This window comes from Jaculus jaculus, chromosome 1 (genome assembly GCF_020740685.1).
Source record: "Jaculus jaculus isolate mJacJac1 chromosome 1, mJacJac1.mat.Y.cur, whole genome shotgun sequence".
Classification (NCBI taxonomy): domain Eukaryota; kingdom Metazoa; phylum Chordata; class Mammalia; order Rodentia; family Dipodidae; genus Jaculus; species Jaculus jaculus.
The window spans coordinates 342,332,405-342,359,096 of NC_059102.1; the positions used below are offsets into that span (position 1 = coordinate 342,332,405).

The 26,692-nt window shown below is 48.2% G+C and overlaps 1 protein-coding gene across 1 annotated transcript; it reads left to right on the forward strand.

Moving 5' to 3' along the window:
- The first annotated feature begins 566 nt into the window (after nucleotides 1-566).
- On the forward strand, nucleotides 567-26,221 carry Mtarc1 (mitochondrial amidoxime reducing component 1). Its single transcript, XM_045130964.1, has 7 exons — nucleotides 567-850; nucleotides 5,298-5,471; nucleotides 8,388-8,550; nucleotides 9,924-10,064; nucleotides 16,085-16,146; nucleotides 16,231-16,302; nucleotides 24,794-26,221. The coding sequence occupies exons 1-7, from the start codon at nucleotides 567-569 to the stop codon at nucleotides 24,918-24,920; spliced, it is 1,023 nt and encodes a 340-aa protein (XP_044986899.1). The 3' UTR covers nucleotides 24,921-26,221.
- The last annotated feature ends 471 nt before the right edge of the window (nucleotides 26,222-26,692 follow it).

Consider the following 26,692-nt stretch of genomic DNA (forward strand, 5'->3'; position numbering starts at 1 on the left):
TACGGTCTGTAGCTTCTGTTCTTCTGGCTAATAGTGGCCCTAAAATAGATTGGCAGCTAGGCCTGGAGCAGCCTGCGAGGGGAGTGGCCGGGTCACAGGGCACTGCACAGGCCAGAGCGGGCCAGACCTGCTGCTCACTGTCCCTGGAGGCAGCTGCTAGCTGGCTCATTTCCAATTTCAAAATCATGCTTGCAAATGTGATCCGTTTCAGGTCAAATAAGCAACCCCACAAGTTACCTGTATGTATGTGTGTGTATATATATGTATATATCAAAAACCACAGCTGTCTTGGGGGAGGAGGTCACGGGGAGGAGAGGGAGGGCACTGTGGCCTGCGAGCCACTGCCCGAGGCGGGAGGTGGGACAGGCGTGGGATGAAAATCCTGAAAGCCGACCCTGACGCCTCCTACCCAGGCCTGGTGAGGGCGCCGCAGGGCTCGGATTGGCGGGCAAGGGCATAAGGAGTTGTCCGCCCTTCTGGGGTCAAGGCCAGGGGCCAGTGTCCGCGAGCAAGCAGCCGGCTGGGCCCCGCCGCGGCCTCGGGTCTGTCGCCGGGTCCTGCAGGCCATGGGCTCGGGCTCGTCCGCGCTGGCCCGCCTCGGCCTCCCGGGCTCCCGGCTCCCCGCGCAGCCCCGGCCCGCCTGGCTCGGGGTCGCCGCGCTGGGACTGGCCGCGCTGGCGCTGGGGGCGGCGGCCTGGCACCGGAGGCGGTCCCGGAGGCCGCGGCGGCTGCAGCAGGTGGGCACCGTGTCGAAGCTGTGGATCTACCCGATCAAGTCCTGCAAGGGGGTGTCGGTGAGCTCGGCCGAGTGCACGGCCATGGGGCTGCGCTGCGGCCGGCTGCGCGACAGGTACGCCCGCCCCGGCGGCCAGGTCCCTCCTTCCCTTACCGAGACACCAGGTGCTGAAGGGACTTAACTGGGAAGCCGGAAAGGTGACCCTCGCCCTCCACCAACAGACCCTGGGGACCTGGGACTGTAAGCCTCCTGGTCTCCACTTTCCTGCTTTCCCCAGATGGACGTCTGTCTGTCCATCCCCTACTGGCTCTTTTGAGTTGGGTACTTTTTATAAGGTGTTGTATGCATGGCTGTGTCTAATAATTCACAAGAAAAATTTGTTTCTTTCCTTTTCCTCCCTCCCTCTCTCTTTGCTTCCTTCCTTTTCTTCCTTCTTTCCTTTCCTCTTTCCTCCCTCCCTTCCTCTCTCCCTTTCTCCCTCCCTCCCTCCTATTTACTTATATATTTAGAGGCCCTGTAGCTCTGGCTGGCCTGGAACTCATACGTAGTGATCCTGCTGCCTCTGCCTCTCCAGTGGCTATAGGAATGAGCCATCATGTCTGACTGACCCGCACATTTCTCAGTCCCCCTCCATGAAGAAATTCTGAAGGAACTGATCCCAAGCCCGGTCAATTATTTTTAGTGACATCTTCACATCTTAGGGACGCTTGGACTACAGTAACCAAAGAGGCAGAGCGCGATACCTTGTCGAGGCTTGAAACCGATTGCTGTTCCCAGCTATTTCACCCAATTCTCTCAGGCATTCCTGTGGATGAAGAAACAGGCTCAGAGCTCCAGCAGCAGAACCAGGGCCCGTGCTCACACCAGCCAGGCTTTGTCAACAGCTGTTTCACTAGAGCCCCCCCACCCCCGGAGTGGGTTCCTGAGTTGACAGCGAGGTTGCAAAATTTCAACACCAGAAGCTTTGAGCCCTTTGGGTCTGGACACTGGTCAGTTGTGGGTGTTACTGTGAGGCAGCCTTTCAGAGCTCTCCCCAGAGCAGCCTCACTCAGCAAATGACACAGGACGAGGGGTGCTGAAAGTCCTCACCCCAGTCCTGTGCTGTTACCACACCAAGATAGGCTGCTCGCCCGCAAGTTGCCACAAGCAGCTCTGTGGAGATATGAAATGCGCAGAGCCAGCTCAAGAGGAGAGGGAGGCTTATTTCAGAGCTCTTCTGGCCCCAGAGTCAATTTAGAAGTGACTTCTAGAGGCAGCTGATGGGTGGCCCCAGACTGGGTAGTGCCTCCTCCTGGTGGGTGGTGCTGTGAGACACAGGTGATCCCTATCTTAAATAACTAGACATGCTTTTGCCTTATTCTGAATCTCTAACGAAGTCCATTACTTCCTAGAGCTATTATCTTTTTAAACTTAATTAATTAATTTGATAGAGAGAGGCAGATGAGAGGGAGAAAGAGAAGGAGGGAGGAAGATGGAAAGAGAGAGAATGGGTAGGCCATGGCCTCTAGCCACTGCCAATGAACTCCGGAAGCATGCACCACCTTTGCATCTGGCTTATGTGGGTCCTGGGGAATTGAACTTCGATCCTTTGGCTTTGCAGGCAAACACCTTAACTAATAAGATATCTCTCCAGCTCTAGAGCTATTTTTTGTGACTGGCCACACATTACACAGAGGGCGGAGGAGGGGGGATGGCTGCTGCAGGGCTGTCTGGCTTAATGACAAGCCCACCACTCGCCCCCACCCAAACCTTCCTCTTGCTGCCTTTGTCAGAGCAATTTATGACAAAGCTCAAAGGTGAGCTATGCACCCTTGTTTTGGGAAGGAAGCCAAGAACCCCAAACATCCCCTGTGTTGTGTAGTGGACCCTGATAGATAGTAGAGTTTGTTGACTTGGTTCCTTTGTAGGTGAGGGGCACTGTAATGTTACTATTGCATCTACTCAGGAAACGCTTTTCGAATTTGTCTTACCGCAGATGACAATGAGAGGTGGCACTTGTACCAGACCCTGTGGTAAATTCTATACTGCATACTCCCAGAAAGCGTGACAAAGAGAACAATGGAGGCTGGAGAGGTGGCTTAGCGGTTAAGCGCTTGCCTGTGAAGCCTAAGGACCTCGGTTCAAGGCTCGATTCCCCAGGACCCACATTAGCCAGATGCACAAGGGGGCGCACGCGTCTGGAGTTTGTTTGCAGTGGCTGGAAGCCCTGGCGCGCCCATTCTCTCTCTTTCTCCCTCTTTCTTTCTGTTGCTCTCAAATAAATAAATAAATAAATAAAGATTTAAAAAAAGAGAGAGAACAATGGCTTCCATGTAGTGGATGGCCGGGGTGCTGTCACAGTGGCCAGAAACACAACGAGGAGGTGGCACTGGCGGAGTCTGGGCACTCGCGGAGGACTTAGCAAAGGAAGTAACAGCTTGTGTTGAAAGTTGGAAAATGATCAAGAACTTTCTGGGAAAGAAAGCTGGGTGAAGAACATACCAGAGAGAAGCAATAAGCTGGACAAAGACACTGGACTGAAAGGTTGGCATGTTCTGAGACATCCCCACAAGGAACTGGAAATGGGGACTTGGTGATTCTCTGCAACATTGAATCTTGACTGTTCTTAGTGGCATGGCTCCCAGTAAGCAAGAAGTGGAGACACCCCAAATGGCCGTCAGTGGCGGCATGGGTGAGCACAGTGTAGTTTGTACATACGGTGGGATATCATTCATTCTAGAAAGGCATGGAGCCATGGCACATGACCTGGCACTGAGAAACATCTGATTTAAATGATCACAATGCAAAGGACAAGGACTGCCTGGTCTCAGATACATGGAACATCTAAAGCACACCAATCCTTAGTGACAGAGAGTGGGTCAGAGGTTACTGGGGGCAGGGCAAGGAGCACGCGGAGTTCTTGCTTAATGGGTACAGAGGTCATCTTTGGGTGATGGAAAGGCTGAGGAAATGTGATGGTCACACGACATTGTGAGTGTGCTTCTTGCACTTTGAGAAGACTGGAGTGGTAAAAAGCGTCCAAATGACGTTTTACAAAAACCTGTTCTATGTTGGTGGGTTGCTCTGTTTCTACCTTGGGACTCTGAATAATGCACACTAAGATAAACATCTCTGGGCAAGTGCCTGTGTGTCTTCTCGGTTCTTGGGGCCTGCTCCAAGATGTCAGGTATTTTATGCTTCTCATGTATCATTGCAATTGACATACTTAGGGGCTGGAGGGATATTTCAGTTGGCATGTGCTTGCCCTGCCAAAGTATGTAAAACTCAAGAAACACTGGCATGTGTGGCTGGAAAGAGGTTTGACTGGGAGGCCTTGAAGCCTTCCTTTACCTTCAGAGTTTTGTCCCAGAACTGTGGAGAGATTTTGAAGGCAGAAATAAGAAGATTAGATTTGAATTTTAGGAAGATCCAACTCTCACCTGGAGGAACTGGATTCGGGCTGGGCAGGGTCCTGTCTGTGTGAAGGGCTGATAAGAAGCCAGTGAGGGAGGGCTGGTGTTGGCTGTGCTTTCCAGTGTAGTTCACGAACTCAAACATGCAGACGATGGTGCAAGAAATACCATTCATCGCCTAAAGTGTCTGGTGTTTTTATTTTCTTTCTCATGAGGAATCCCAAAGCACAAACTTCCTTCCATAGCTGTTTTCTCTTAATCAGCGTGCACTAAAATGTCCAAAACGCCCGTGTGTTTTGTGTCTTGGAGCCTCTGGAAACGCACTGTTCTTTCTCTGGGAATGTTCTTTCTGTTGCTCTGTCTCTGTTATCTTTCCCCAGGAGAGTACGGGGTTAGAAAAAGTACTGTCCAGATTCACAATAGACCTTTCGTCAACTTGCAGAGGTCACAGCCCCGGGTAGTAAAGCTTTTTACTCTAAAGGTGGCACTGGCAAGGTGTAACGGGCCCTGCCCATTGCTCCTCTGGACCCCACACTTGGGACCACATGTCACTTCTGTGATTGCGAGCTCACTGTTGCCCTGGTGGCAGGCACCATTCTTCCCATTCTTCCTCCCGCTTCTTGCCACCTTCTTGGGACATGTTAAAAGAAAGCGATCAGAGTTCTTCCTGGAAATCAAAGTGAAAGTATAATTTACATCGTTCTTTTCTGTGCCATCAAGAAGCTCAAAACGCTGGGCGTGTTGGCATATGTCTTTAATCTCAGCACTCGGGAGGCAGAGGTAGGAGGATCACCGTGAGTTCAAGGCCAGCCTGAGAGTACATAGTGAATTCCAGGTCAGCCAGGGCCAGAGTAAAGCCCTACCTCAAAAAACAAAAACAAACAAGAAAAAAAAAAAAAGACAAAAAAAAAGCAGCTCACAATGTTCTGTTATTATATGTCAATGCTCGGGTGCTGAAATTAACCAAGTATCACTCTTGCTTGCTACTGCGTTGGTGTTCATGACAGACAGACAGACACACACACACACACACACACACACACACACTACCTCATATATTCCGGGATTACAGGGAGTCACCAAGACAGTCACAGTACATAACTGAAGTTCTGCAACAATCTGGGGCTGCCCCGGCGGTCCACACACAGCCTGTGCTTTCACAATGACAGGTTTTGGCTTGTGATCAACGAGGAAGGAGACATGGTCACTGCCCGGCAGGAGCCCCGCATGGTCCTGATGTCTCTGACCTGTGACGGTGACTCACTGACACTTGGCGCCGCCTACACAAAGGACCTGATACTGCCCATCCAAGCACCCACCACAAATGCATTGCACATGTGCAGGTGAGTGAGCGGGTCCTGATGGTCTCCTTCTTCCCTCATGTAGTCTCCCCTTCTGCTTACATCTCCCTCCCCCCCCCCTCTCTCTCTCACACACACACACACAGACGACTCTAAAATCTAGATTCTGCATGAGAAAATATTTGTCTTTCTATCCACATTTGTCTCTCTTGTCCCTCCTTCCTTTTCCTTCCCTTTTCCTAGTCCCCCCTTCTACTTTTTAAAAAATTTTTTATTATTTATTTATTTGACAAGAGAAAGAGGGGTGAGAGAGAGGGAGAGAGAATGGGCTCGCCAGGGCCTCCAGCCATGGCAAACGAACTCCAGACTCATGTGCCCCCTTGTGCATCTGGCTAACGTGGGTCCTGGGAAATCGAACCTGGGTCCTTTGGCTTTTGTGGGCAAATGCCTTAACTGCTAAGCCATCCCTCAAGACCCCCATTCTACTTTTATAAATATATAAAATATACAAATATAAACATATTTATAATATGTTTATATATTACTATTATATATTATATAATACATACTATACATTCTTGTGATTATATTAATATAATATGTATGACATAAAAATATATAAATATAAACATTTAAAATATAAACATTTTGTTCTTCTCTAAAGCATATTTTAAGTTTTTAAAAATTTATTTGAGAGAAATAGAGAAAGAGGCAAGAAAGACAGAGAAAGAGAGAGAGAGAGAGAGAGAGAGAGAGAGAGAGGGAGAGGGAGAGAGGAGGAATAAATGGTTGTGCCTGGGCCTCCAGCTACTGCAAATGAATTCCAGATACATGCTCCACCTTGTGCATCTGGCTTTACATGAGTACTGGAGAATCTGACCTGGGTCCTTTGGCTTTGCAGGCAAGCACCTTAACCACTGAACCATCTCTCCAGCCCTTTATTCCTACTGAAATGTAGATTCTGTATATTCATTCAATTTTGAGAAAATATGAACAGTGAAGGGAATCCAGAAAGCAGCTTAAGAAAGGAGGGTTTATTTTGGCTCACTGTTTGAGGGTACAGCCCTTCATGATGGGGAAGGCAAGGTCGCCAGAGTCCCTCTCGCTGTGGCGACAGGAGAGGGAGGTAGCTGGTGGCCCTGCATCCGCAGCAGGGGGCAGAGAGGTAACTGCTGGAGCTCAGCTGTTTCCTCCTTTTCCTTGTGCTCAGTCACTGGATGGTAATGCCCACATTCAGGCTGGGTTTTCTTTCCTTAATGAAACCTCTCTGGTAATACCATCACAGAACCATCTTCCAGATGGTTCTACATCCAGTCAAGTTGACAATACTTTCTTCTAATTAAAAACTTTGGGATGTAGCTCAGTGAAGAGTGCTTCCCTAGCATATACAAGGCCCTAGTATGCATCAATCCATTCATTGCAAAATCAATCAACACATACATAAAACTTCATTTAATTTTTGGGTTGTACCAGGGATCAAACTCATGGCCTCATGCGTGTTAAGGAAGGGCTCTACTATTGAATTGTAGAGACTTCACTTAGTTTTTAATTTGTACTTATATGGATTTTTTTTTTCACAGTCTTACGTAGGCTTTTGGACTCAGCTGTCCCCACAAACTAAATAAGACATATTTATTTAAAAAATTGCAAAGTGAATGGTTAGGCAAGTTCCCTTAGCATGCACTCCATCTGGGCTCAGGTTTGGTCTTTTGTGAAGGAGCTATCATCTGGGTTTACGGTTTCCTAAAGACTTACTGTGTGTGCGTGCGTGTGCCTTCATGTATGCACACGTGTGATTATGGGCACATGCGTGCCATAGTTCACACGTGGAAGTCAGAGGATTACTTCCGGGTGGCTCCTCTCCTGCCCGCCGGCAGTTTCTCACTCTGGACGCTGGCTCTGCTGCTCTCCATGGTGCTTGCCTTGAGCTTTTAGGGATCGTCTCCTGTGAGCCTCCATCATGCTGCGGTTACAGAGGCTTACCACAGATTCCAGCTTTCATGTGGGGCCTGGAGCTTGAGTGATGAGCCCTTATACCAATGTCCTCCTCTGACCTCTGTATGTGTGCACATCTGCACACACATATGTGCATACGCCACACACACTATACCCCACACACACCCAAAAAGTGGAGAACAAGGCTTCAAACAGTACTTTTTTTGTTTTTGTTTTTGTTTTTTTGAGGTAGGGTCTCACTCTAGCCTAGGCTGACCTGGAATTTACTATGTAGTCTTAGGGTGGCCTCGAACTCTCGGCAATCCTCCTACCTCTGCCTCCCGAGTGCTGGGATTAAAGGCATGGGCCACCACACCCAACTCAAACAGGACTTAAATATATATATGTATATATATTTCATTATATTATTATTATTATTATTATTATATATGTATAAGTATTTTTTGTGGGGGGAGTTTCGAGGTAGGGTCTCACTCTAGCTCAGGCTGACCTGGAATTCACTATGGAGTTCAGGGTGGCCTTGAACTCATGGTGATCCTTCTACTTCTGCCTCCCGACTGCTGGGATTAAAGGCGTGTACAACTACACCCAGTTCAAACAATACTTTTAAAAAAATATTTCTATTTTCAAAGAAAGAAAGTGAAAGAATGAGCAAAAGGAAATGGGTGCACCAGGGCCTGTAGCCAGTGCAAATGAACTCCAGACCCATGAGCCGCTTTGTGCATCTGGCTGTGCATGGATACCGGGAAATCGAACGTGGGCCATTAGGCTTTGCTAACAAGCACCTCGAAGTGCTGAGCCATCTCTCCAGTCCCCAGTACTTTTATTTTCATTTTGGCTTGCACAGTGGTTCAGAGGCAGGGCTGAGCCAAAAAATGGCGTCCTTTGATAATGAAGAGGCGACAGCTGACTCACAGCTGGATTTCTGCAGCTTTTCCGATGCCCCTAGGATACACAGGGTGAGCCTTGTCCTGCTCTCTCTTGGTCCTGTCCCCACTACAGAGTGCATGGCCTGGAGGTGCAGGGCCGAGACTGTGGCGACGCGGCCGCTGGGTGGATCACCAGCTTCCTGAAGACGAAACCCTACCGCCTGGTGAGCTTCGAGCCCCATATGCAACCCCGACGCTCTCAGGACATGAGGGCCAAGTTCCAGCCCAAGGACCAGGTGAGAGGGGTGGCTTGCTCTGCAGCTAGAGAGCAGTCGCCCTTAGCTCTTCAGCAGGGTGACTTCTCAAATGCACTGCGTGCAGTCCCCAGGCCCCTCGGATCTCAAGCACTTGGCAGCAAGCAAGCAAGCCCTTCCCACGGGCATGGGATTCCCACTGCTTGATGTCTTGCACTTCCTCCCATGAGCACCTCGTTCCCTGCTTGTGTGAGCATCCCGGTCTAGCAGCGGCTCAACACTCTTCTACGCGGTTCACTTCCACTCAGCTCTGTAACCACACTGAGCTCAAGATTTTCAGTTTACTCATAATTGCATGTCTGACTCCCAGAGCAAGTTGGAGCAGGAGTGGAGGACCTCAGGTTCCCCACGACACCCCGGTCCTTGCAGGAACGCTGCTGGATGCACTCCTCACGGAGCAGGAGCGAGCACCGGGGACTACTCTAGTGTTAAAAGTCAGGGCCAACGTAAGGACTTTCATCAACTGGAAGGTTGCATAAACATACGTACCCATGGAATAGTTAGTGAATATCTTAATCAAACATAATGAAGCCATCAAACCTGACCACTTTGTTAAACGTTGGAGAAATTAGTGGCTTAGGAAGCTGTCATCAAGGGCATGTGCCCAGTGACAGCTGTAGGACCCTACGGACATTGTATTAGCTACATTTCTGGCTTCAGTGACCCAACATCTGACAAACAGGGTCTTCAGGGTTTTATTGGCTCACAGTTCTTGGGGGTGTCACCCCTCATGGTGAGGAAGGTGTGGTGGCCAGAGCACAAAGCAACTGGTCACATTGCATCCACAGACAGGAAGCAGAGAGATGAGAGCTGGTGACCGTTCAGCTTCTCCTGTCTTCCCAGGCCAGTACCTCCGCCCATGGAACGGTACCATCCGCAGTTAGAAAGGCTCTTCTCGCTAGCCGTGCGGGCACACGTCTGTAATCCCAGCACTGGGGAGGCCAAGGTAGAAGGATTGTTTTGAGTTTGAAGCCAGCCTGAGAATATATAGTGAATTCCATGTCAACCTAGGCGACCAGACTGTACCTCATGGGGAGGAAGGGAGAAGGGGGTATTCCCACCTCAATTCAACTGATCTAGAAACTCACAGGGCTTTGTCTCCATGGAGACTCTATATCCGATCAAATTGACAAGATTAACTACCACAGCTTTGTTCCCTTCCTCCCACCGTGCAGTACAGTTAAGGCTTTGAATTGTTGTGACATTTCTATGGAAAGAACTAGAAAAACTCTTAGAAGGACTATGTGTGTGAACCTTGGCGTGTGTGTGGAAGGGTTTCCAGGCACTACATACATAGGGTTCAGGCTGAGATATTTCTGTGTCACATTTCACAGCAACATCCCTTTCCTTCTCAGGTGGCCTATTCAGATGTCAGCCCGTTCTTGGTTGTTTCAGAGGCATCCCTGGCAGATCTCAACTCCAGGCTGGAGAAGAAAGTCACAGAGTCTAACTTCAGGGCCAACATTGTCATTTCAGGGTGCGGTGCCTATGCAGAGGTGACCCTTTAACTTCTTCACCTTTTTTAAACGGTAGGCAGGGGCTGGAGAGATGGGTTAGTGGTTAAGGGGCTTACCGATAAGGCAAAGGACCCAGGTTTGACTCCCCAGAGCCCACATAAAGCCAGATGCACAAGGTGGTGCATGTGTCTGGAGTTCATTTTCAGTGGCTAGAGGCCCTGGTGTGTCCATTCTCTCTCTCTCTGTGCCTCTTACTTTTTCAAATAAATAAAATATTTAAAAAAAAATCAGGCCAGCCATGGTGATACATGTCTATACTCCCAGCACTTGAGAAAGCCAAGGTAGGAAGATGGCTGTGAGTTTGAGGCCACCCTGAGACTACATAGTGAATTCCAGGTCAGCCTGGGCTAGAATGAGACCCTACCTCAAAAAACCAAAAGAAAAAAAGTATAATGTTTACTGCTGGGTTTGGGGGTGCACACTAATAATCCAAGTACTTGGGAGGTACAGGCAGGAGGATCAGGAAATCAAGGCTAGCCTTAGCTACATAGTGAGTTCAAGGCCAGCCTGTGTTCCATGAGACCTTATCACAAGTTAACCAAGAAGCAGTTATTATCATTGGAATAGTTGATTCCAAAGAGCGCATTATTTACTGTCTCTTTGCTGCTCAGTGGTTCAGGTTGCAGGTTGATGGAGCGCCTAACAAGGGCAGACTTGTGTGCATGGTGCACACACGGGTGTGGCAGAGACGCCGTGGTCTACGAGGCAGGATCGAGGTCTGGGGCTGGTAAGAAGAATGCTGAGGAGACAGGTCAGCTGTGGAGCTCAGTTTGCCCGGCAGGGGATATGGGATCAGTGTCACGCTTGGTACAAACTGAGTGCATGCTGTGCCCATAAGACCCGGGCTTCCTGCTTAGCAGGAAGATGAGGATTGTCAACTCCTCTCGGGGTGGGGGAGGAGAGTTTGTGCTTATAAGCTTGATGGCACTGCCCCACATACCTCCAGTGCTTCCTTCCTGGCCCTCGGGTGCCTGCCTGTGATCTTACATGAAGAGTGCTGCTTCTGGTTTCCCCCGTTCCACCTGACTCTTCCAGCCTTTGTCATCCCTTCGGATCAATAGCCTTAATTGCCATGAAGTCAGCGTTGGTGGCCTAAAGCACAGTGTCTGTTTTAATTATGTGTCATGTCCATTTATTGGAAAGAGAGGGCGGAGAGAGAGGTGGGGGGCAGGGCTGAGAGAATACTGGTGTGCCAAGACCTCTTCCTGCTGCAGATGAGCTCCAGATGCATCTGCCACTTTGTGCAGCTGGCTCTATGTGGGTACTGAGAAATTGAACCCTGGCTGTCTGGCTTTGTAAGCAGGCGCCTTTAACTGCTGAGCCATCTCCCTAGCCTAGGTATGACTCCTTAAACTGGGGATCACAACCCCATGTGGTATCACCAAGCTGGATGTGAGGGCCCTGAAGAATGTGGCTGTAGAAAAGGTTTCTGAACACATGGCAACCAAATAGTAATTCAGAGTCAAATACATAGTGAACCCAAGGTATTTTTGGCAGCTCCTACCCACATTATGTATGTCTTCCCTGCAGCCTCGTTCTGAACACGTAACCTGCGCACTTTGCACTGTGTGTGATGTCACACAAGGCAACGGCAGCCAATGTGGTGTTGACCTCAGCACAGATCTGAGACTGTCAAAGGTTATAAATTGCAGTATTCTTGCTGTTCATACAAAGTGTTCTGTTCTTATAGAAACACAATGTCTTAGTTACAGAAAACAACAATTTTTAATATTTTTTCTACTGTAATTTTTTCCTGTAAGCTTCAAGTTAATATACCTTTGGATGTGCTTTGTGTTACACAAGCATATCTACTCATTAGCATAAACACTGGCTTTTGTCTTCAATAAATGGTAAGATGTACACCAGGACTTATTTTAAAATTAATTTCTTTATGATTTACTATCAATAAATGTTTGAGTTGTACATCGATTTATGTGACCTATAGCTGGGATCACACCAAAAATTTCTCAACAGAAAAATGGGTTGTGAATGGAAAAAGTTTAAAAAAAAACCCTGGCCTGCAGTCTTGGTGATAGTGGCCAGCTACTGATACTCAAAAGGGACACTGGTCCTCAGATAGGAACTTAGGAGTCCTGCGCATGCATAGAATTGGAATCAGGTAGATGGGACCAGAGAGCGGTCTTTACCTCTGTCAGTTTCCTAGGGAAAGAATTTGACCTAAGCAGTTTAATTATGATTGTTTATATTGGGGAAACAAATTCTGTCTCTCAACTTTGCTATGGGAAGGGGATAAGATGTTCTGAACGAGGAGCGATCTAGAAACTCCATTCCTGCATTCAAACCAGGAGGCCTGAGGTCTGGTCTCAGCATCCTCACCTCTGTCTGCCTGACTGTGCAGCAAGTCCCTTGATGACCCCCTTGGGCCCTGCTTTGCCTGCCTGCTTTGTCCCTCTGACTCCACGTGACCTGTGTGTCCATGGACTGCCTACGGACAGAGTCTTGTGTCCTCAGGCCTGGTGCATGGCAGCTGCCCCTCATTGGCTGGATTCATGAAGAGTTGAGATGAGAGAACAGGAACACAGGCAGGCTGTGGAGGCTCAAGGGACTGAGGTGCAAAGGAGGTGGTGAGGCCGAGTATTGGGTTTTAGGGATCTAGGAGAGATTTAAGGACAGGGAGTGACAATCAGATGTGTGCTGTATTTGTTTTGGAAGGAGTCTGGGCAAGGATTAGAGCAGGTGGGTGTCAGTATGCAGCAAGGGAGAGCAGGCTAGAGTGGTCAGTGGAGAGGAGTGCCGGGGAACTGCATGGAAGCTTCTGGAAAGCAGACTCACACATTGTCAGGCACAGTATCCTCTCGTCACCACGGTCTCCTGAGCTTCCTTCAAGCCCTTCATTTGCCCCTTTGCCTTCATTATACCCAAGGCCACATCAGGGATGCCACACCATCCTCCACTCCCTTCCCATGGTGGTCAGGGATCTGTAGACGCTATCGCCCTGTCCCCTGAATCTGTGCGCACTTTTTCTAGAGACTCCTCCGAGCTGCCCTGACCTCACACTGTGCTGCTGGACTTTATACCCCTTACTCAGCTTCCAGTTCTGCCCTGATCCCTCTCCCTGCTCCCCTCGGCGATCACGGTTCTGCTGTGTCGTCATCCTCCTTACTTTCCATGGTCGGCACAGGTACACCGTTCTTTCTTTCAACTGGGCCTTGGAGCTCAAGGCATTTCTCTGGCTCCTCCCTCTGCCCCTTTCCTTCTGGTCTCAGTTCATGGCCACTGGCTAGATCACACTTTATCACATCATCAGTGAGCCTTCCTGGACCACAGAGAGGCCGGGCATAGCTTCCCCAGGCACTCATGGGGCGCTTCCACTATCAGTACATCTGGCTTGCTCAAAACTCGAAGAAACTCTGGTCTTTGAAGGCCTGCCTATCCCTCTCCGTCACCCAAGTTCTTCCGTCATCTTGCCATGGTAAGGTGCGTTGCCAGCCTTTATTTCCAAGAAAAGCTCTAAGGACTGTAGACTGGACCTATAACATCACACACACACACACACACACACACACACACACACACACACATTCCTGGTCACCTAGATGTTTACTCTTTGCCTTTTTTTTTTAAGCCCAGGTTAAAAGGCAACTCTCCTGTGAGTTACTCTGAGAGCCAGACTAGGGCCCCACTGGCCTCTTGCCCAGATCTCTCCCACTCTGGGCCTGTCCTGTTTCAATATCTCAACTCTAGCTCAGGGGATACTCACCGGCTCTTCTCCCTGACTCAACAGTTGTGGGCCCGGCATGAGCCCCATATAGTCATTTTTTTCTTTTCTTCCCCTTTGCCAAATAGGGGCAATTTTCTTGTGCAGGAGATTTTTTTAACCTTAATTTTCTACGACTCAGTCCAAAATCGTTTTTACTTCACTTAGGAGGGGCTCTGGAAATAGTTCTCTAGTTCGTAATAATTTCTTACCTGGAGCCTCATTTCCCTCCTTTTGTACCTATTGACATGTTTTCGTGACCACACTGCCCCCTGGTGGACAAATGCTCACAGCACAGGCCATGGCGGCTCTAAACTGGATTGTTGAGAAACATCAGTTCAGGGAACCATTTTCTGATTCACAACAAAACAAATCCAAGCAAAATATAAGCTGTGCCACGTGACTTGCGCGATGGGAGTTAAGATTATGAATTTGTAACGTGGCCGTTCAGCTGTTGTCCATCAAAGGACACTGATGCCTGCTTTAGCTTCAGGCCTTTCCTCAACACCCAGCCCTTGTCTCTGAGGGAGAGGACCTGACCCTCATTCCCTTGATCTCCTCAGTGCCTTTGGGGCAGGTGGTGTTGGAAATTAGGGCTTCCAGAAAACCAGAGCTCCCCACAGCCCCCAGCCCTAACCTTATTTTTAACTGCCACTGTCCATGGCTGGGGTCCCCGCACCCTTCCACGACTCAGTTCCATCTCTCCTGAGCAGACCAGTCTGGGGCGCTTTCCTCTAAACTCCCATAATGGCTTTGCCTGCAGTTAAACCAACACTTGGCGTGTGGCATTAGAATGCTTTCTGCTCCAGTCTTTTGGAATTCGATTTTCACATTTTATATCAGCATATATTAATTTAACAAGAGAATGAGTTTCACTCTGTTTTCATACACAGATATAGTGTACTTTAATAACATTTAAGCCCCATGACCCTTTATTATGCCTCTGGAATTTTTTGTTTGTTTTGTTTTTGATGTACGGTCTCACTCTAGCCCAGGCAGACCCGGAATTCATTATGTAGTTTCAGAGTGGCCTTTGACTCATGGAGATCCTCCTACCTCTGCCTCCTGTATGCTGGGATTAAAGGCATGCGCCACCATGCATGGCTCTGAACGTTTTTTTTTTTTTTTTCAAGGCAGGGTCTCACTTTAGCTCAAGCTGACCTGGATCTCATTCTGTAGCTCCAGACTGGCCTCAGTCACACAGTGATCTGCCTACTTCAGCCCCTTAAATCCTGGGATTAAAGACATGCATCTCCACACCTGGCCTTCTAGAATTTTTTTAAAATTTTTTTGGTTTATTTTTATTTATTTATTTTAAAGTGACACAGAGAGAGAGAGAATGGGCGCGCCAGGGCTTCCAGCCACTGCAAATGAACTCCAGATGCATGTGCCCCCTTGTGCATCTGGCTAACGTGGGTCCTGGGGAATCGAGCCTCGAACCGGGGTCCTTAGGCTTCACAGGCAAGTGCTTAACCACTAGGCAATCTCTCCAGCCCGCCTTCTGGAATTTTAAAAAAGAATATTTATTAAGTTTTAATCATATATATATATATATATATGTATGTATATGTATATGTATATATATGTATGTATATGTGTGTGTATGTATGTATGTGTGTGTGTGTGTGTGTGTATAATTTCCCTGCTTAATTTGACGGGCCTAGTCCTGTGAACTGATGGTTCTGAGAAGGCCATACTCTCAGGCCAATGCCCCAGGAGAGCTCTCTGTTGGAGGGTCCGTAGGTAAGACTTTGTGCTACAAGCAGGATCCATGAGAAATAAAGCTATTAGACCTGCCCTTTTTGGTCATCTCTGGCCACAGGAGATTCAAGATACACATACATTGTGACTTATACTGGCACCAAACTCACGATCCTCCTGCCCTCGCCTCCTCAGTCAGGGATTACAGGTGTGTGCCACCATGCCCAGCACATTTAAGGCTCTTAATCCACATACTTTATGGGGGGCACAAGGGATTTGATATACCCTAAAGTGATCATGCCATCCTTTATCTTTTTCTATCCCAGAAGTCAGTCAAATGGAGGCCCAGAGAGATAAGCTGCTTATGTCATTTTTACAAGGGACAGGAAAGACAGTTCATCTCAGGTAAAGAGAGAGAGAGAAGAAACTCCAAGGTGTGTGGGTACCTGTTGGCTTCTCAGGACTGAAGTAGAAATCAGATATCTTTGGTGTAAGTGACACACGTAGTTGAGGCTTCTGGGAAGTCTCTGTAGAGGTGAGGCCCAAAGGTGCTTATGGGAACATGTGATTTTCCTCATAGGATTCTTGGAGCCAGGTTCTCATTGGGGACGTGGAGCTGAAAAGGGTGATGGCTTGCTCTAGGTAAGGCTCTTTCTGTCCCCATGAGAGGAGGGGACACAGGTCGTTTTGTTTGCTCCCTATGTAACGCTCTGTTTGTGTGTCCAGGTGCATTTTAACCACGGTGGACCCAGACACTGGGGTCATGGACAGGAAGGAGCCGCTGGATACGCTGACGAGGTAGAAGGGGGCAGACGGGGTCTCATCCTGGGGTCTCTGTGCTGGGGACAGGGGCCATACTTATTACCTAGTGTTTATAAGAGGGAGCGCTGACAACCCTGCACGCAGACAGTCTTAAAGCTAAAATGTCCTGGCCACGTCGTAACTGGGAAACAGTCCCATGCTTTGGGCACAGGAATGCCAGTTTGCACAAATATCTTTTATCATCTTTAGAACTTGTGATTCAGCTATACGAATGGTTTCGGTATTACTTAGCTATCTTGGCAAATATAATTATGGATTGAGTATTAGATGCTACTCGTGCATAAAGTGTCATTGTGATTGTGTGAGACGCATCAGTAAATTTGAAAGACACTCGTTGCAGCATGGATGGAGGACTGAAGTGGCCTCACGTTGTAGATCTAGTATAGTTCATTTATTTATTCTTTTTTAGTATAGTTCATTTATTTATTCTTTTTTTGCAGATAGGTTCTTATATTTCCCATGCTGGCCTCAAACTACGTTTGTAGCTAAGGATGACTTTGAGCTTCTAATTTTCCTGCCTCTACTTCCCCAGTGCTCAGATTACAGGTGTACACCATCATGCCTAGTTCATGCGGTGCTAGGGATCCAACCCAGGCCTCTTATGCCTGCTAGACATGTCCTTTGCCAACTGAGGCACATTACCAGCCCTTATATTTTATCTCAACAACAACACAAATGCAGTTGCATGAATATTTGAAAAAAAAAAGTATCAAGATCTTGATAAAAACAATCTGGGCGGGGGAAAATGATGTGAATATTCTTTGCATTATTATTTATCTTTTTATGTTTACTTTAATTTTCATAGGAAAAAGTTTAAGCAAAAGATAAAATCACAAAGAGTAATTTAAAATTGTGTAGAAAGAGCTGAGCTGTGGTAGGACACTGGTCTGCATGTGGAAGGTCATGGGGGCCAGTCTTTAGGACTGCAGCAAAAGACTTGGGCATGAAGGTCGTTAAGTTTAATTTTACAGCATTTGTTATAAAATAGCATTTCTTTCTTTATTTTTATTTCATTTTACCACATGTATATATACATAGACACATATGCCCATCCATCCATCCATCCATCCATCTATCTATCTATCTATCTCTATCTACCATCTATCTATCTATCATCTATCTGTCTGTCTGTCTGTCTGTCTGTCTGTCTATCTATCTATCTATCTATCTATCTATCTATCTATCTATCTATCTATCTATCTATCTGTAGTTCTCTCCCTTGACAGGCTTAAGCCCCCACTGAGTGCTGTTGTCCCCTGTGAGCATAAGGCTCTTGGCCACTCCCTCTGGCCAGCCTGGCAGTCTATGGAGATGTGTCCCAGTGGAAAGGTAGACACGTGACAGTCGAGGGCATATGCTGCCCAGAACAGAGAGGAAGGTCAAGAGTGAGATGGAACAAGGTGGTTGGAGGGGAGCTAAGACTTGGGGGACTGAGGAATTCTTTGGGGAGTAATGCATGGCTGCTTTTAAACTGGTCCCCCTGGTGCTAATAAGAACATTTAAACAAGGACCTACGGCCAACTCAAAGCAATCCCTACATTTTGAGGGATGGGGTGTGGTTGTCTTGAGGGATGGGATCGGGTTGTTTTGAGGGATGGGGTGGGGTTTTCCACATTAAAAACATCATTAGTTACTTTTCCATACCAAGCTAATACTATGGAACATTGAGAATAGGCTAATACTATGGAACATTCAAGAGTGGTGTGTTTTACTCCATTTTACCAAACAAACAAACAAAACAAAGGTCAGTAAAGTTTCCGCACCTGGCAGTATTAGGATGGAAAGCGAACACTTTGGAAGCTCAGTGCGCTGATTCCTGTAGCTTGGTGGTGCTGTGGTTAGAGTAAAATCCGTGTTCAAGGCTGGGTCGCCAGCCCTGTCCCAAGCGCCGGGGCCTGGGGGAAGGGGTTAGGTCACTGGGTGTGTGCCCTTGGAGAGCAGTTTCAGATCTTCATCCCTTACTCTTGCTCATCTTCTTTCACTGCCTTGAGCTGCTTCCTGTGTAACATGCACTTGTCACCCTTAGCTGCCTTACTGCAGGCCCAGAGACAGCAGTGCTGAGTGACAATGAGCAGAAACCTTCAAAGCAATGAGCCAACATAGGCCTTTTAAAAAATTTAATATTTTATTTATTTATTTATTTGAGAGAGAGAGAGAGAGCCTGTGCAAATGGGCATGCCAGGGCCTCTAGACACTGCAGATGAACTCCAGATGCATGTGTCACCCTGTGCATCTGGCTTTACATGGGTACTGAGGAACTGAACCTATGTCCTTTGCTTTGCAGGCGAGCATCTTAACTGTTAAGCCATCTCGCCAGCCCAATAAACAATTTAAAAAATATTTTTATGTGTTTATTTGCAAGCAGAGAGAGAGAGACAGACAGAGACAATGGATATGCCAAGGCCTCCAGAAACTTCAAATGAACTCCAAATGCATGCAGCACAAAAATGAGCAGTTCAAAAGTTCTAAATGAGGGCTGGAAGGATTGCTTAATGGTTATGGCACTTGCCTGCAAAGCCAAAGGACCCAGGTTCAATTTCCCGGTACCCATGTAAGCCAGATGCACAACTTGGTACATGTGTCTGGAGTACATTTGCAGCTGCTGGAGGTCCTGATACACCCACTTTCTCCCTCTCTCTCTCCCTCTTTTTCTCTCTAAAATAAATAAAAATAAAAGATAATTCAAAATGACTTTTCTGTCGGCATGCTGTTTCCCACTACTCATTGTTGCTGGTCCCTCACCACACTTGATATGTGAATTAAACTGTACTGTGGGTATGCATTGGAGAATGAAGCGGTATTTCAAGGGTTCCATGCTATCTGTGCTTGCCTGTACCCATTGCAGGTCTTGGGGGGCATTTCCAGAAAATAAAGGCAGGGAGGGTCCTGTAAGACAAAGGAGACATGTCTCTGTTTAAAACAGAACACCACGAGAGGAGCAGCGTTTGGTGCAGGAATGATGATGCACTCTAGTTTGTGCCCTGAACATCAGAACACTCTAGAATTTAGTCCTCCTAGTTTTCATGGCAACAGGTTGGGGGACAGAAAAAGGCAGGATGGACTGTGAAAAGAGCTCTAGCCTGGTAGACCAGAAACCAGGCCGCTGTGACCACCAGCAAATTACCTCCCTTCATCCGGGCCCTAGCTGTTCTGCTCTTCCCCTCCTTCCCCTCCCCCTCCCCTTTGTCTTCCTTCAGAGCTGGGTTTTGAACCCAGAGCCTCACGCATGTGCATGAGCGCTCAACCTCTGAGCTGTGTCGGCCTTCTCTTCACTTTCTATTTGAGACAGGGTCGCACGCATTTACCGAGGCTGGCCTTGCACTTGCTCTGTAGCCTAGGCAGGTCTTGAACTTGACATTCTTTTGCCTCAGTTTCCTGAGTAGCTTGGTCTATAGGCCTGGGCCTGTAGGGCTCACTCAGATCTTAATTTGAAAAAGAAAGCAAAAAGCAATGGGGAAGAGCTAGAGCATTTCTGTATGCAAATCAGACGAATGACTTGGGGACTTTGATGTCACCCTTTTGTACATTTCTTGACCTCGTTCCCTTCATACCTTGCCTGGCTTGGGACTTCCCTTCCCCGTGGGTTTGGAACACTCCCAGGCTGGCAGAAGGAGGCTCCTCAAAACACTTCATGCATTTGGGCTGATTCTCTGCATAGTCAGTGCCCCTCCCTCCACTGGGAAACTGTGTTTATAGAAGGAGAGTAATGGACCCCAAATACACAGTAAGGCCAGAAAGTAGGGGTCCCAAGAGCCCATATGACCTCCCCCCCCTTGCTCTTCTACAGGCTTTATACAGCCCAGTCGTCCAGCCCTAATTGCTTCTAATACCCAGAGAGACAGTGCAGCCCGCCTAGGTGTCTTCCCCTATCTCTCCTTGAGATTTAAACTGCCATGGGTGCAGTAATTTATGTGCTTCTCTGACAGGTGGTCATAAATCAGGCAGAGAGCAGTCCCACCACATGGCATAAATCACAGGGCAGGAGCACACAGTGGGGTCAACAACCACCTCTCAGCCACACTGGAGCCCAGGGGTTGGCGCTGCCTCCAGATGGCACATGCTGAACAGGGAGGCTGACCTCTCTGCCCACCTGCCTGGCTTTCCTGGGATTGCACAGTCAGAGCCCAGCAGGGAAAACACAGAGAAGGAGTGAGATCCTTTAGCAATCGCCTGCACAGGCCAAGGCCAGGGATGCCTGTATGCTCACAGGAAATGGTTGGAGTGACTCTCTTTTCTTCTTCCTCTTCCTCTTCTTCCTCCTCTTTTTCTTCTTCCTCTTCCTCTTTTTTCTCCACCTCTTCTTCTTTTTTGAGCCAAACTCAACAGATTGCCTTTCTTTTTTCTTAATGTGATAGTAAGAGAGAGAGAGAGAGAGAGAGGAGAGAATTGGCGCCCACCAGGGCCTCTAGCCACTGCAGTCAAATTCCAGACATGTGCGCCCCCTTGTGTTGGGCTGTTCTGAGCTGTGCTAAAGGCAGGATATAGGGATGGTGACTCCATGAGAAGAAATGACACCCCATCTGGCTTTATCACTTACTGATTTTGTGATGTGGGCAAGTTGCATACGTCCTTTTTATAAACCTAATTAATTATTCATAGTATTCACTGTGAGGAATTAACACTGCTCACCAGGCCTATTTCTCTGTGTGTATACGTATGTGCACGTGTGTGTGTGGGTGTGCATGTGCTTGCAGAGGCCAGAGGGCAATCTCTGGTGGTGCTCCTCTTAGCCAGGTCTATCTACACTTTTTTTTTTTTTTCGAGGTAGGGTCTCACTCTCCAGGCTGACCTGGAATTCACTCTGTATTCTTAGGGTAGCCTCAAACTTATGGCGATCCTCCTACCTCTGCCTCCTGAGTGCTGGGAGTAAAGGTGTGCGCCACCACGCCTGGCTTATCTATGCTTTTCTTGAAACAGGCTCTTTCATTGGCTTGGAGGTCATCGGTTAGCTAGATTGGCTGGTCAGTGAACCTCGGGGATCCATCCACCTGTCTCTGCCTCCCTAGTGCAGGGCTTGACATCCGGGAATCAGACTTACTTGGCTTTTCATGCTTGTAAGGCACTTGACTGACTGAGTTATCTCCTCAACTCAGTCCTTTTTTTTTTTTGTGGCAGTGCTAGGGATGGTGCCCAGCAAGAAAGGCACTCTACCACCAAGCTGCTCCCCAGCATGCTTAGGCTCTTAAAGCTTAGTTTATTTATCTGTAACAATGGAGTTTCCACCTCCTCTGGTGACTGAATAAAAGGCAGTAGGCAAGACTTAGACCATCTGACACCGCCCATAGGCCCCGGCACGCCACAGTCATTGACAGTCAGAGCTCATACACCTGACAGCTTCAGTGAGGAGGAGGAGAGACCTAGCACGTTTTCCACTACGACTGCTGTCAGTGGACCTAACCCAGCCTGGCCAGTGTCTGCCGGTGGCGGTGTCTGTGTGCCACGTGTCTGGGAGCCTCCCCGTGTGCCTTAGCTCTGAACCTGGCTGTGGAGGGAGGCTGTGAAACCTCACCCGTAGACCTGCCTGTGGCTTTGTGATCTCCCGGGTGTGTGTGTGGGCGGGGAGGGCAGACATCCTGTAGCCATGACCTGGTCACTGATGTGAGTAAACCAGACACTGTGAGTAACAAGTGACGCCCACTGGTGCACAGCCACGTACAGTGTTTCCATTCACACTCTACCTGGGCGGATGGAGACCTTACGCCATTGCTGTACCACTGAGCGACAAGCCCAGCCCTGGGAGACCTCTGATTAAGCTAAACAACATGCCTCAGGGCCTCGTGCCCTGCAGTGCAGTGGCAAGTTTGTGTTCATTGAACGACAATGCACTGGGAAAGAGGTGATGAGTAAAGCCTGTAGTCTCAGAAAGCTGCAGGTTAAGGCAGGAGGATTGCCACAAGCTTGAGGCTAACTTGGACAGTGTGAACCCTTGTCACAAAAAAGCAAAAAAAAAAGTGGTTTATAAATCACAACAGAAGTTGTGTGTGTGTGTGTGTGTGTGTGTGTGTGTGTGTGTGTGTACACTATGAAATCACAAGCATAGACTGCTCTCAATTCCTCATCATGTCCACAAGGGGCCACTGGCACTTTACTTGAAGACTTCCATTCTCCTGCGGGGTGGCCCAGCAGAGGTCCAAGGGGTGCACAAAGCCACCGTTCTCTCTGCCCGTAACTCTTCTTGCGGAAGATCTGTTATCTACACTGTAGAATGGACTGTCACCTGCAAGCCTAGAATGTTCTGAGCGTTTACAAGTACATACCCTCAGCTCAGCCTAAGGAGGTGGGTGGGGAGGGGGAGGCCTCCCCTTGGTGCTCCACTCCTCAGTTTTGGGGTGGGGGAGTGAGCGGATTTTGTGGCTGATGGGAAGGGAGACTTGAAGCTTAGTGACCCAGGCTTAGGGTAGGTGATGAGTTCTTCAACTGTCTGGAGAAGGGGCTGTGTCCAAGGTCCTTAGCCAGATCCAACATCTGACCCCTCAGCCTGGCACTTGGATCTGGGATCTTGTCAACATTAGCTACAATGGACCCACGCAAATTCCCACCTAGGCTTGTGGTAGGGATTGAGGCAACCTTTGGGAGTTTTTTTTTTTTTTAACTATATAGCCAAGGGTGTGTGAGGCACAAATTTCCTTCCCCAAGCTTAGCAGACCCACTGTCTCACACTACAGATCCTGGTGACAGGAAGTCCCAAGCCACACAAGTGGCTGCTCCCTTCTGATCTTCAAAAGGCCATTGCCCCCTCCCCATCCCCAAGTGCCCTTCCATTGCCTGTTGTCTGAGGAGAGGCAGGGAGGAAAGGGGCCTGGATTCATAGGGTCCAAGGCCACTGCCATGCTATGGAGGGAAGGGACACTGCAGGCAAAGGGAGGTGGTCCTATCAGTGGCGAGAGAGAGAGAGAGAGAGAGAGAGAGAGAGAGAGAGAGAGAGAGAGAGAGAACTGGCATGCCAGGGCCTCAGCTACTGTAATCAAACACCAGGTGCTTGTGCCACCAATGGGCATGTGTGACCTTGCGCTTGCTTCACTGTTGTGTGTCTTATCTGGAGAGTGGAACCTGGGTCCCTAGGCTTTGCAGACAAGTGCCTTAACTGTTAAGCCATCTCTCCAGCCCAAAGCTAATGTTTTTAATAATGATGTGTTAAATGTGAAAGTGATGCAGAGTTGGGGCTAGCTGAAGTAAGAAATGGAATCAGGTGTGTTGGTGAAGAGGTGCTGCATGTGGGGGGCTCTTATCTCCTTAGTTATTCCCACACATTTGTGTAAATGCATCGTTGGTGGGTTTCTCGAGTTTTCTGCCTAGGAGAGATGTTTGCGCTATGCTTTTTGTTGGCCTGCTTTTCAGACAGGATCTCATCCTGTGGCTTAGGTTGGCCTCCAACTTGCTATGGTCCTGCCTCAGCCCTCCTGAAGGCTGGAACTGGAGGTGTGCACCATCATGCCTCGCTCATACTGTGTTTAAGAGTTTCACTGGTGGATGCCCTAACCTATTCAAGGAGCAAGTGTGGGGCATGGTGAGCCTCCAGCCCCATCTTTGGTGTGAACAGGATGAAGTCACTGGACACACTTCCGGCTCCCCACCTACTGCCCGTTTTAAAGAACAGTCATGCGCCCTGACCTTCCAGGACAAGACACCAGAAGGGACAGAAACACTGAGGAGGGGGAGACTTCTGCCGGCTTGGGGCAGGGTGGGCTTTGCCCATGAGGCAGGTGACCTTTGAGTTGGGCCTGAAGGAAAAGGTGGGATTGCACCGTCTGGAAACAGGAGGAGGGACCCCGATCAGGAATTAACAAGCCAGTGAAAGTCAACTCCACGTGAAGGACACTGGGAACTCCAGCAGAGGGTCACAGGGGGCAGGGCTAAAAGGTCGGAAGCAGTTGCCTGGGCTAGGTAGAGGGTCTTTCATGCTGAACAGAGGGTGGGATGTTGTTCTTCAGCACATGGAAGGTTCTAGAGACGAGGAGTGATAAGATCACAGCAAATAAGACAGCCAGGTAATGCAGTGTCCACAGTAAGTTGAAATGGGGGACACGAAAAAGAGATGTGGACAAAGACATCATTACACTTAACTTCTAACCTAACCTAAGCACACTGGGAACAAGATCCTGACAACGGGAGTGGGGGGAGGTGAGCAGATGACATTAACCACCTCAGGTCTGGGTAACTGCGGCCCAGGAGGGGCTCGGTGCAGAGGATGGCCCCAGAGCTCCCAGCTTGAGGGCCTGGCCACCACCACAGTTCAAATGACAAGTGTGGAGTGGGGGGACACAGAAGGAGAGGAGGTCTGTGGAGGTGCAGGACAGTCCGTGTTGTCATGTTGGGAAAGGAGCTGTGAGTGTCGTGACACCAGGGGGCGCTGCTCGGCTAGCTCTGCCGGGCTGCGCTCTGGGCGCTGCGCTCTTGCCTGGGCGGACCAGTCGGAGCTCATCCTCCTGTTTATCCGTAACTCACGATGATCTTTCTTTTGTTGCAGTTATCGCCTGTGTGACCCTTCGGAGCAAAAGTTGTATGGAAGCAAACCCCTTTTTGGACAGTATTTTGTTCTGGAAAACCCAGGGACCATTAAAGTGGGAGACCCGGTGTACCTGCTGGGCCAGTAGCAAGAAATGCATGTCCTGGAATATCAGTTCCCATAAAAACATGTCTTTGAAGCCGGGCGTGGTGGCGCACCGTGAGTTCAAGGCCACCCTGAGATTACATAGTGAATTCTAGATCAGCCTGGGCTAGAGAGAGACCCCACCTCGAAAAACAACAACAACAACATTCTTTAGATCGCAGTGTTGGAGGATGTGACAGCTCTGTATTCTTCAGATCTGTGATCTATCTCCCTGTTTCTCGATGCTTCCGAGGCTCCAGCACACGAAGCAAAGAAATGGGGTCTTGCTAATTTAGTAGGATTTTTTTTTCTTAAATGAATTAGGATTCTGAAAATGTCCTGTTTATGATTACAAAATAATTCTTTTTCTTACTTCTCCATTCACCTGCCAAGACTGCAAATTTCCCATCATCTCACCACCTGTGTTCAGGAAAGAGAAGAGACAAGGAGGAAGGGAATGGGCTAGCCAGAAGAATGTTTTGGAACTTTTTGTTTCCCTGTACACATGGGACATGCGATAAAAATTAAATTGTCTCCTAAATAAATCTGGAAAGATACATCACTTTTCTTAAATCCTGTACTAGCTTTTGCAAGAGCTTGAAGAGGCCAACCAGCCAGCAATCAAGATGCTCAAACCTTGGTTGACTACTGCACATCAGCACCCAGATTCCAAACTTTTCCCAGCATGTGCGAGGGGCCCTGGCACCAGAGAGGGTAGGTCCTCTGGCTTGGTGTCTGAGAGGAGATCCAGTCTTGTCCAGTGAAATGATGAAACCCTTCACAGGAGTAAAATGAAATTGCCCTGCAGGAGACTGCGCCACCTAGTGGTGGTGATTGGCACCTCAGCCCACCTCATGAAAAATTGAAAAACTGAAATCTGATGGGAGTTTCGTTTTCTACACTAGAAAAGTTTCTCTCTGAGGAAAGCAGAGTGGCCTCCATGTGCCTTTGGCTTTTTTACTCAGGAGTGTGATTGTGTATAAGCTATTAGAAGCAGTTATATGGTTCGAGAGATTTATTGGATCTTTGAGATGTCCCCAGAGTAGATCTCAAACTCGGGGTGAAGTAGTTCTGTGAATTGGAAGAAACTCATTTTGTGACTTCAGAGAGGCCACCAAAAACCTTCAAGGACATAAAAGGAAAACATAAGACATTTTTAAACCCATTTTTCCACTGATCTACTTATAACTTTAAGATCCTACGGAGCAAATCTTTCATTATCATTAGTCCTTTGATTCATTAGGAAGTTGACCAAATCATGTAAAATGTTCCAAAAATTGTTAGCAAATAAAAGCAATTAACTAACTTCTTGCTCTGATGTCTGACTGACTGAAGTGAGCCAGAAAACCTACCCCTCTGACCCCAGGCCCAAGGTGGGTGATCTACAAAATACACTTACTCACGCATAACATCCCATGTATAGAGCCACCTTTGACGGACCACTGAGTTAGCATGCTTTTTTACCAAAAGCTGCGCAGTTGTCACTTTGGTTTTATAAAAGCTGTCAGTAAGTCACTGCAGCCTAGTTGCTCTTTGAGGTGAAGTTATGAGGTGTGTGTGTGTGTGTGTGTGTGTGTGTGTGTGTGTGTATGTGTGTTTGTGTTTTCTACTTAGCAACTTGTTACAGCTCATTTTCTGCATACTTGGTGTTAAGAATTAAAAATGATTATCCAGATAAGTGGGGCTTCCCCCACCAACCCGCTTGATGCTGAAACTAAAGGCAGCATAAAAGAAAAAAAAGGACTCAGCAAGTGACATGATGACCAGGACCTTGGG

What these genes read in the sequence shown, in the direction of transcription:
- Mtarc1 (XM_045130964.1), top strand. Translation starts at nt 567, where the DNA reads ATGGGCTCGGGCTCGTCCGCGCTGGCCCGCCTCGGCCTCCCGGGCTCC. An exon ending in TGCGGCCGGCTGCGCGACAG is followed by an intron (nt 851 to 5,297) that starts GTACGCCCGCCC and finishes TCACAATGACAG; the next exon opens with GTTTTGGCTTGTGATCAACG. An exon ending in AGGGTGATGGCTTGCTCTAG is followed by an intron (nt 16,147 to 16,230) that starts GTAAGGCTCTTT and finishes TTGTGTGTCCAG; the next exon opens with GTGCATTTTAACCACGGTGG.